General features: G+C 43.0%; 1 protein-coding gene across 1 annotated transcript; it reads left to right on the forward strand.

Annotated features, from left to right (window-relative positions):
* Window positions 1–10,801, forward strand: LOC146788907 (uncharacterized). Its single transcript, XM_085629958.1, has 6 exons — window positions 1–253; window positions 4,366–4,582; window positions 5,019–5,110; window positions 6,002–6,141; window positions 8,695–8,799; window positions 10,238–10,801. Exons 1-6 carry the CDS (start codon window positions 124–126, stop codon window positions 10,343–10,345), a joined length of 792 nt encoding a protein of 263 aa, XP_085486084.1. The 5' UTR covers window positions 1–123; the 3' UTR covers window positions 10,346–10,801.
* The last annotated feature ends 253 nt before the right edge of the window (window positions 10,802–11,054 follow it).

An 11,054-nucleotide genomic window follows, 5' to 3' on the forward strand; every position in this document is an offset into this window, starting at 1 on the left:
AGCTGGCAGAGGACAACAAACCACCAACAACAAGCTCTCCTGCACACCACCAACAACCAGCACTCCTTCACCTTCAGAGCAAGAGGACTACACCTCCCAGAAGCACCAGTTTCTAAGCTCATCATGATCACTGAGGCTGTGCAGGTGCTGACATTCTACAATGCCAATGGCTTCCTGAGCGGACTACCTGTGCTGGGCAGCAAGGAGCTGGAGGCTACCAGGATGGCATTTGAAAAGCTGGAGAAGGAGTATGGTAAGTGCAAAGGGCAGGTCCCAGTTCACAAATGGTTTTGAACACCTTTCTGTACAAATCATTCACTTATGAGTGCAGCACCCAGACCGTAATAACATAATGTAGTTTTGCGAATCAAAAAAAGATCCATCAGTGTTGCTGTATTCACAAGAGCAGCTGTAATGTGCATTCCATCACCGGATGGTGCTGCGGACTCCAAAGACTACTCAAAATGTGGAAGTATGGATGTAGTTATGATACATTTGCAGACAAATTACCCCATGTCTACAGCAGAGTTCTCAGTAAAGTGAACTTCTGTCCGGCACACCACCTTTTAGGTTAGGCTTTAGAGAACATTTGCTTTGTCTGCCAGCATCATACATGGACATCAAAAAAGGCACAAAATGGTCATCACACTGGACTCAAGACTAAACCCCTGTACTGACTACTTCCAAAGAAAACTAATCCAGCACACTGTGCTGCATCCCCGAAGCACATAAGGTTCGACGGCCACACTAAACTACTTCCAAGGAGCTCTGACCCACCACACTGTTCTGCACCCATGTAGCACTAAAAACTAGACCAACACACTGAGTTATATCCTAGGAACACTAACCTAACACAGTTCGTGGTATCCCTGAAGCACTTAAGTCTAGTCCGCCCCACAGAACTGCCTCTTAGGAACACTAACCCAACACCCTGAACTGCACCCCTGAAGCATCAAAGACTAGACAACCACACTGAACTGCATCCTACGAACCCTAACCCACCACACTGTGCTGCATCTCTGAAGCACTAAATACTCGACAACCACACTGAACTGCCTCTTAGGAACACTAACCCACCACACTGCCATGCATCCCCGAAGTCCTTGCAACTATACCACAACACTGAACTGCATCCTGGGAACACTAACCCACCACACTGTTCTGCATCCCTGAAGTACTTGCAATGAGACCACCACACTGAAGTCCATCTTAGGAACACTGACCCAACACTGTGTTGCATTCATGTAGCACCTAAGACTAGACCACCACACTGAACTACTTCCAAAAACACTAACCCAATGAACGTCATTGCATCCCTGAAGCACTAAAGACTAGATCAACACAATGAGCGGTATCCTAGGAACACTAACCCAACACACTTAGTTGTATCCCTGAAGCAATAAACACTAGACCACCACACTGAACTGTATCCTAGGAACACTAACACAACACACTGTACTGTATCCCTGAAGCAATAAAGACTAGACCACCAAACTGAACTGCATCTTAGGAAGACTAACGCACCACAGTGTGCTGCATCCTTGAAACACTTACAACTAGACCACCACCCTGAACTGCATCTCAAGAACACTAACCCCAAACACTACACTGCATTCATGTAGGACTTAAGCCTAGACTACCACACTGAACTACATCATAGGAACACTAACTCAATACACAGTACAGCATCCCTGAGCCACTAAAGACTAGATCAACAAACTGAACTGCACCCGAAGAACACTAACCCAACACACTTCCCTGAAGCATTTAACACTAGAGCACCACACTGAACTGTATCTTATGAACCCTAACCCAGCACACTGTGCCGAATCCCTGAGCCCCTAAAGACTAGACCACCACACTGAACTGCACCCGAAGAACACTAACCCAACACACTTCCCTGAAGCATTTAACACTAGAGCACCACACTGAACTGTATCTTAAGAACTCTAACCCAGCACACTGTGCCGAATCCCTGAGGCCCTAAAGACTAGACCACCACACTGAACTGCACCCAAAGAACACTAACCCAACACACTTCCCTGAAGCATTTAACACTAGAGCACCACACTGAACTGTATCTTAAGAACCCTAACCCAGCACACTGTGCCGAATCCCTGAGCCCCTAAAGACTAGACCACCACACTGAACTGCACCCGAAGAACACTAACCCAACACACTTCCCTGAAGCATTTAACACTAGAGCACCACACTGAAAGGTATCTTAAGAACCCTAACCCAGCACACTGTGCCGAATCCCTGAGCCCCTAAAGACTAGACCACCACACTGAACTGCACCCGAAGAACACTAATCCAACACACTTCCCTGAAGCATTTAACACTAGAGCACCACACTGAACTGTATCTTAAGAACCCTAACCCAGCACACTGTGCCGAATCCCTGAGCCCCTAAAGACTAGACCACCACACTGAACTGCACCCGAAGAACACTAACCCAACACACTGTTCTGCACCATGAAGTACTAATGACTGGACCACCACACTGAACACTGATCTCACAGGTTGGACTGCAACCATAATGCTGAAAGACTTGTCCACCAGAGTGAACTAGATCCTAGGTACAATAACCCCACAGGTTTCTCTTCAACCATTAAAAGACTGGACCACCACAAAGAACTGCATACTAGGAACACTGACCCAAAACACTGGGCTGCAGCCTATGCACAATAGTCAATCACACTGCACTATATCCGAGGGACACCGATCAAGAAATTATAGATGACTCTAGTGATTGCACATACATGAAATATATTATGAGTGCAAAGAAATGAAGAGTAAATGTGAAAAATGGTAACTGCAACTAAGAGTGACCATGGGGGGCACACTAGTTAACAATACCTGATGAATATTGTGCAAGGTGCCTTAATGTGGGTGGGCTGGCACACACTGAAATGATGTTTACAACCGAGGGAATGCATGTTTACATCGGATTAGAAGACCATTCTACCTCCGGCAAACACCACTGCAGGAGCAAAGGCTCACAACCAAACGCACATAAAATGTGTAATGACCCTTCCACTGTTTTTACTTTGTGCTCCTCCGGCTTCAAATGTTTATTAGCGTGTTCACAAAATACAACATGCACTCTAACAAAAGGGCCTTCGTCCATCCTTTGTATAAATCCAAGCCTCCTCGACTTTACACAAAAGACAGACCTTTTGGCTTTGTGGGTGTGCTTGCATCTGTGTGCACGTGACATTATTGTGGTTGCAATGTTACACAAAGTCAGAGCAGAGAAGCTTTCACAGGAACACCTGACCTCAACTGCAAATATTCCATTTTAGGACAGAGGGAGCGAGTGACAGGGATAAGTCACCGGAGACACTCCCAAATCTTTCATAATTGTAATTATGTGTAAATATGCAAATTACACTGTACAGAACTGTATTGATCCTCCCACTCGCCCCATTCTGATCCATTCTAATCCATTCTGAACCAGGCTCACCAGACCCCAGTGTTCAGTGTTTACAACCTTAGGCACGAAATGCTGCTGCAGCATTAATAGTGTCTGTCAAAGGAGGTCTGAGCTACATCAAATACCCATGGCCACTGGAATTATGCGGCAAAGGAGGGCCAAATTATGAAAGTTGACCCGATAACGTTTACCAAGGACCTACCACTGCTCAGTATTGTGTGTGTCCGTGTTTTAGTAACTTTTCATCCATTTTAAGTAAACACATTTTTTTCTGTTAAAATCTTCTAATTGTGCAGCTGATAATGGATTATGTGGCAAATGCAACAAACTCATCATAATTATGCTGGGGCCACTGAATCACATAACTGCAGTGGCCCTAAAATACTTAAAACAGGAATATTGATTATAGCGGTGACATCAGCAGCTGGATTTGAATCCCTGCTGGCACAACATTCGCCTTTTTGTGAAGTGCAAACCTGCCCATGTCACCCAAAAAGCTACCTGTGTGAAAAATGCAAAATCAGTTTCAATAAAAAACAAAACCTTTTTTTAAACACCAAATGCACATATTATTACGTATTTCAGTTCTTAAAAAAAAAAACTGCTTATCAGAGAAAACAGCAGATTTTTTAAAAACAATTACAAAATGTGTTTCTCTAAAATAGAAATTCTCAATTGTAAATGCATTAGATATGCTCCCCATACTATATGTTTTGAAAATACATTTTTCAGCTCAATTCACAATTTATGTAAATAAGAAAAAAATAACATTTGCCCATTCTCAGTTAGCATTGTGGACAACCCATACCAGACATGGCCACCCGCATCCGGTGACCCTATGGATAGGATCACTTGCCCGAACCTCCCCCTAGCACAGGAAGCTGTGCTGTTTGTTTACTCAGGAAATGTTTCTTCCTTGTGTTACACAGGTAAGGCGCACACTCAGTACAGCCTGCATAATATCCACCGAGCCCACCCTTGGGTGATGGACCTGGCCGCGCACCCGGACATCCTGAAGGTCATCACTGCTGTGCTGGGACCAGACATAATCCTGCTGGACTCCCGGTTCATCTGTAAATACCCCTCCTCCGACATTCCACACACAGAGGACGCAGTGCCCTATGTGGCCTGGCACCAGGACATCAAGTAAGCCAACGCGCAGGCGCACCCGGTCCTCATGACTTTGGGGCCAGGTGGGGGCTTAAACTAGAGGTCTGTAAAATAGCAATAGTGCAGGTCCTATTCATCATTTTGTGATTGCAAGAGATGTAGACAATTTTAAAATGTCTTTTTTTCTGGAAAATAAGGGACAACAGCTTCTAAAAACGCTCGCTTTATTAAGTTGAAGGCCATTTTCTAAAAAGTCGAGTTACAACTTTGCTCTCTCACAAAACGGATGGTTTGCTGACATTATGTCTCGCAGTTAATAAATCACTCATAGTGAGTGCCAGAAATCATTATTACTGGCATTATGTTAGGGGGTCTTAATAGCTAAAATGCTTTGACAATATCAAACCTGACCCAGGATGTACTGGTGTTCAGTTAATGTACTACAGCTGGCCTTTCTGTTTCCCCTTCACAGGTACTGGGGCTTGGAGGGCGGGCCAGTGGCCTCAGTGTGGCTCGCCCTGGATGACGTAGACACAGAAAATGGCGTCCTTCAGGTTATTCCAGGTATGGATTTCTGTCTATGTGCATGGCATCAGGCAGAGGGCCCTGGGCACACTGAGAAGGAGAGACCTCCCTTGCTTTCAGCAAAGAGCTCATGTGTCATAAGGAGCAACTTGGCAAAGGTTATGGAGTTGGGGGACTGTCCATGCAATGATTGGGCTCCCTCAGTGCAGAGAGAGGGTTGAGGTTGGACACCTGAAAGGATACTGGCATCAGTTGGATGTTCATGAGGGTCTCAGACAGAAGATATAGGACCAGATTCACTCTCTCATGTTCTGCAATGCTTCTATCAGCTGTGATGCCACCTGGACTCAAATAATTTACCAAAAATGGGAATTCTGGGAATCAACACAAAAAGGGACAGCAGAATCCTATCACACCAGCAGACCTTCCTCTGAAACAGCCTTCCTCCTGCTCTCATCTTAGACACTTTCCCTAGTTTCAGTAGCAACCAAAAAAAAACTCTTCCTACAAACCTTCTGTTGGTCATCTTCTTGAATGCCAATAACACATTCACCAATCCATTCCCAGCCATGACCGCTCCTCAACCAGCCCTCTCATTCTGAGCATCCATCTTATGAAGGGCTCTTGATTCTCTGTGGTTACCTTATAAGTCCTATTTAACACCACACAATTGCTTCCCTCTAATTAATATGGAGGTAGAGGCACAGAAGTACCCAGAAGCATGAGAGCGATGGGTGAGGTGGCGGGAAGAGGCAAGTGGAGTAGACATGTGTTGGTCCCTAGATGGAGGCTTGTGGAAGAGGCAGGACACAGTTGTTCATGGTCTGCCCTTTCATGTTGAGAATCTGTGGTTGAGGTTCAGAGGTGGTCTGGACAGGGGTTATCATCAGGAAACAATTAAAATGTTTACACTCTATGTGTCCTATGTAGGAAGTCACAAGCAGGGCATCCTGGAACACCAAACAGTCATCAATCCAGGAAACATGCTAACTGCTAATCAAGAGATTCCCCGGCACCTGGTGGATGCAGAGAACGCGGTGGAGTGTCCTCTCAAAGCTGGGCAGATGTCGGTAAGTGCACCTTGCACTTTTGTTCTCCTGTACATTGTATTTTAACAGATTGATTGACTGACTTACTTTAGTCATTTGTCTACTGCACAGTTCCCTAACAGAGCTTCTAGGGATTAGTGGCCTAGAACAGTTGCCTAGAATAAATGAGCCTTGAGCAGGTGGCTGAAGGGAGTGGCTGCAGGGACTGTCTGGAAATTTCAAGGTAGGACTATCAAGGCCAAAGCATCCTAAATGGATATGTTTCTCTTTGATATGGTGAAGCAGGAGTCCTTAGAGTGCACAACTGAGAATACCTGGCCACCCTAGATAAAAGATGTACAGTCAGGCATGATTTAAAGAGAGTCTACACGTTGATTGAGAACCAGTGAAGAAGTTGTGAGTATCTTAAATTGATCTTTCATCTTTAAACTATGCACAAAGTGAACGTCACATATAGCATCAGCTGTAGTCTATGTATAGTCGCCTAAGGGAGTTCAGCATATACCTTGCCTCACCAGTAGTCCATATATGGCAGACTTAGGGAGATAACCACACACCTTGCATCACCTTTGTTGTGTGTATGGCAGACTTAGAGAGATCAGTATACATCTTGCATCACTTACACTTTATGTGCGGCAGACTTGGGGAGATTAGAATATACCTTACCTCACCTACTATCTAAATATATTAATGTTAATCTTAGGGAGGTTAGCATCCACCTTGTATCACATATAGTCTATCTAGGGGCACATGCATCAAAGGTTTATGCAAGCGCAAATGGTGCGATTTGTACAAATTGGCTGTTTGCGCCCTCAAAAAGGACTTTGGGATGCATTAAAGTGATAGGCACTCGCATTTTAAGAAATCACAATTTATTGCGATTTCTTAATTTGCGATTGCATTTAAGGAATCACATTGTGCGATTCCTTAAATGCAATGCCAAATGCTCTATTTTGCAAAAACCTTGAAAAATGCACTAAAGTGCATTTTTCAAGGATTCAGGTTACACACACACATGCCCTTGGGGCATGTGTGTGTGCAACATGGGTGTACATCACAATTTCAGGGGTGCAACCGGGTGTCATTTTGACACCTTTGCACCCTTGAAATTGCATGCGCAATATGCAAGTACCTATTGGTACTAGCAAATTGCACATGCAATTTCCCATAGATAGCCTGTAGGCCCATAGGAATTAATGGGAAGCCATTCCTTCGAGTCGCAATTAAGGAATGTTTGGGAATCGCTACATGCATAGGCTTTTGAGAGTCCTTAATTGCGATTCCTTAATAATCGCAATTAAGGACCTGCAAAAGCTTTTCTTGATGCATGTGCCTGAAGGTGATGCCTCAAAGTCACTGGTCTGTGACCCAGCAGTTACTAGCCCTTTCTTTTTGAAAAGCTGCAATTGACGTGAGATCATTTTCTTTCTATACATACAAATTGTCTACATATCTACCTATTAAGTCCAGATTGTTTATGCTATAATTCCAAGTTAATTCTAATTATAATTTCAGCAAGCCCAATACTATAAAAAAAACCTTCAGGAGCATTATTGACTTTTGCTTAGCCCATGATCTTATGAGAGTATAACTGCCATTGATCCATTAAAATGAACACAACATTCTACTAAGATCATGAGGTGGTGACATGACAAACCAAGGCACTGACAAGAGACAAAAGAAGAAAGGACAAATACTACCTATTCCATAGCGAAAGTTATTTTCTGACTGATGGAGGGCTTTTGTATTATTATGTTAGTGTTCAAATGGTACTCTCACTAATGTATGTATTCCCTCAAATTCAGTATCTTCTAAAAATAGGAACAATTGTGAGGTACTGTTCATATCAAATTCGGGAGTTTAAAATAATGCAAATTGGCAGTTCAATTAATTCTTCTTTTAATATACACTAAAAAACTCAAACAGCCATGCAGCACATTCTTTGCATGATTGCTCACTTCCCTAGGAAAAAGATAATATTCAGTGAATATTAATACTAGAGGATATGTAAATTTAAAAATGTTTTTAGATTTGTGTTAAATTTCTTGATTGACAATTATACTGCAGGGAAAACAGGTACATGGCATTTCCTGTGGTATCATGAAAGGATCTGTGAGTTCATTATCAAAAGTACATCCCAAATGTTCCTATTTTGTGCACAAATATTGTTCAAATTCAAGACACAACGGAAACCCCGCCCTTTCTTAGTTTGTCATGCCATGTTGCTCTGTTTACAGGCACTTCGGATGCTCATTGGATTAAACAAAACACAAAAATACTTTTGTTCACAGGATCTCATGAGAGAGAGCATTCATTCCATTTTGCCAGTACCAGCAGTCTTAGTCTGCCATTTTCCCACGGCGATGCTAATAGATTAATTGCCTGGCTATGATCTGATACTTGATGTGCTAATGATCTCTCATTATAGAAAGCTATAACTATGAAGAAGTACATATTGATGACAAGTAAGGACAGCAAGCCCCAATGCTCTTCGTCCTCAGCTCCATCTTCTTATAAGCCTCCAATTTGCCTGTCCTCTCCTAAATATTTAATATCATCATCTTGTCCTTCCAGATCCATGACGGGCTGACCGTCCATGCGAGCGAGCCGAACATGTCCCACAGGAGAAGATGTGGATTTGTGATCCGTTATATCCCCACTAGAGCCTATCCCGTGACGGTGAGTTGAGTAGAAGGATATCAGAATTTGCCAAACTATCAATCCATTCAGGTGCAAGCCCAGTCAACCAGAAATCAAACTTAGAGCAGCTGATACAATTTCCGTGGCCACTTTGAAAATTCAGACCTTTTACAATTTATATAGATTTGGAAAATGTTTCTGAAAGGGAGAATCTGCTGCCCTGGTACCTTTTTAGTACACTTTTCATACACATCTGTATGAAATCCTAATAGGTTCTGAAGCCTGTACATGCAGCCCCAGAGCCGGCCTTTAATTGTCTGTGAACTATTAAATGCTTTTGCAATACTTTAAAATGCATAAATAGAAGGTAGTTTTGTATTCCATATACAAAAAATTAAGAACAATTGCTTTACTGATTGGGGATGCCAGTAGGCATCAACATATAAGCAGCAGAACAGTCTAATATACCACATAGATCCTAAAAAATGAAAGCTGTGTCATTAGCGTGTGCACCAGGCACCAAGCTCAAAAGGGAACAAAACACAGCTTCAAATGAGGACAAATGTATCATTTTGCAAGTAATTGCCTAGCATTTCTGATTTCTGGACTCCTGGGTAGGTGTTTATGATGGTGGAGCTTAGTGGACTCCTGGGAAGATGTTTATGATAGTGGACCTTAGTGGAGCTTAGTGGACTCCTGGGAAGGTGTTTATGATGGTAGAGCTGGAGGTTAGTGGACTCCTGGGGAGGTGCTTGTGATGGCGGAGCTTGGTGGACATCAGTAAAGGTGTTCTTGATGGTGGATCTTAGTGTAACTTAGCGGACTCCTGGAAAGATGTTTATGATGGTGCAGCTGGAGCTTAGTGGACTCCTGGGAAGGTGTTTATGATGGTGGATCTTAATGGACTCCTGAGAAGGTGTTTATGATGGTGGATCCTAATGAAGCTTAGTGGACTCCTGGGATGGTGTTTGTGATGGCGGAGCTTAGTGGACTTCTGTAAAGGTGATCTTGATGGTGGAACTTAGTGGAGCTTACTGGACTCCTGGTAAGGTGTTTATGATGGTGGATCTTAATGGACTCCTGGGAAGGTGTTTATGATGGTGGATCTTAATGAAGCTTAGTGGACTCCTGGGAAGGTGTTTATGATGGTGGATCCTAGTGGAGCTTAATGGGCTCCTAAGACGGTGTTTATGATGGTGTATCTTAGTGGTTTGCTGAGGTTCTGTTGTTGGAAATAAAGCCTCTAAATGTGGCTGGGAAACCTTGAACTGGGTGGACAGGGAATCTGTCAACCTTTAACAGATGTTTATTACCATCCACTTCTAAATGAGCCCTCAAGCCTTGAATTTATTTTCAGAGTGAGCAGGATCTTGTGTGAATCATTAAACAACGATTGGTGGCCCTGTGGGAATGCCTCATATGTCTGTCAATGCTAAACCCTCTCATCCTGATGTTGTTCTCTACTCTATGATTCTAGGACCCAGCACGCCCTCGCTCTTTTCCTGCCACAGTTCTGGTTGTCGGAACAGATGAATACAAGCATTTCGAAGATCATGCACCCAGTTTCTTCTGCAAGGCTTTCTGAACCATAGGGACACTTCTGCAGCCGAACACTGACGGAAAAGCACTATCCCTCCTACTGCACATGGGGATCGATTATTGTAATTGATATTCAATGAATGATGGAGCACTGTCGCTAATTTCCACCATCATTAGAGACACTATAGATTGAAACTCATACATCAGGCATCAAGTTTTGTATTGTAAATGCTAAACGAAGGATATAAAGTCCAGTAATTCGGATTTTCACCAAACAATGAAACATACTGTTAAGATAAATAACTATATATTTCAGAACTCAGAAAAGTGAACTGTTTTCTATATTACACCTTTATTAGACAACTGAGATATGGACCATGGACACTCTAAACTGTACTTGTGTCGTGGATTCTCTGTTGCTTGTCATTATTATATTTATTTAAGATGTTTATATAGTTTTGAATCAATAAGCAGTGTATTAAATATGCGTGATTCCAAAGCATTATGAGTCCTTGAATGTGTACTGCACCTATAAATTCACTCAGCTTCACAAATTCATATACATTATGTTTGGGATGCAACCCAGCTGCTGAGAAATGCTATGCATTTGTGCCTTGGTACAGACAGCAAGACCCATATCCCTCACCCACATATTGCTGCTGCTCCTCCTTGATGAAGCATCAGAGAAGAATTACTGTGTCCAGTGCCCCATGGCTGGTGGAAGATGATGCCTTAGAGGCTCTTTCATGAACAAG

This window comes from Triturus cristatus, chromosome 10 (genome assembly GCF_964204655.1).
Source record: "Triturus cristatus chromosome 10, aTriCri1.1, whole genome shotgun sequence".
NCBI classification, from domain to species: domain Eukaryota; kingdom Metazoa; phylum Chordata; class Amphibia; order Caudata; family Salamandridae; genus Triturus; species Triturus cristatus.

Bases quoted from the DNA above. Each gene is read 5' to 3' on its own strand.
- LOC146788907 (XM_085629958.1), top strand. From the start codon at position 124: ATGATCACTGAGGCTGTGCAGGTGCTGACATTCTACAATGCCAATGGC. The intron at 6,142-8,694 runs GTAAGTGCACCT...TTGTCCTTCCAG, and splicing joins TCAAAGCTGGGCAGATGTCG to ATCCATGACGGGCTGACCGT. The intron at 8,800-10,237 runs GTGAGTTGAGTA...CTATGATTCTAG, and splicing joins CTAGAGCCTATCCCGTGACG to GACCCAGCACGCCCTCGCTC.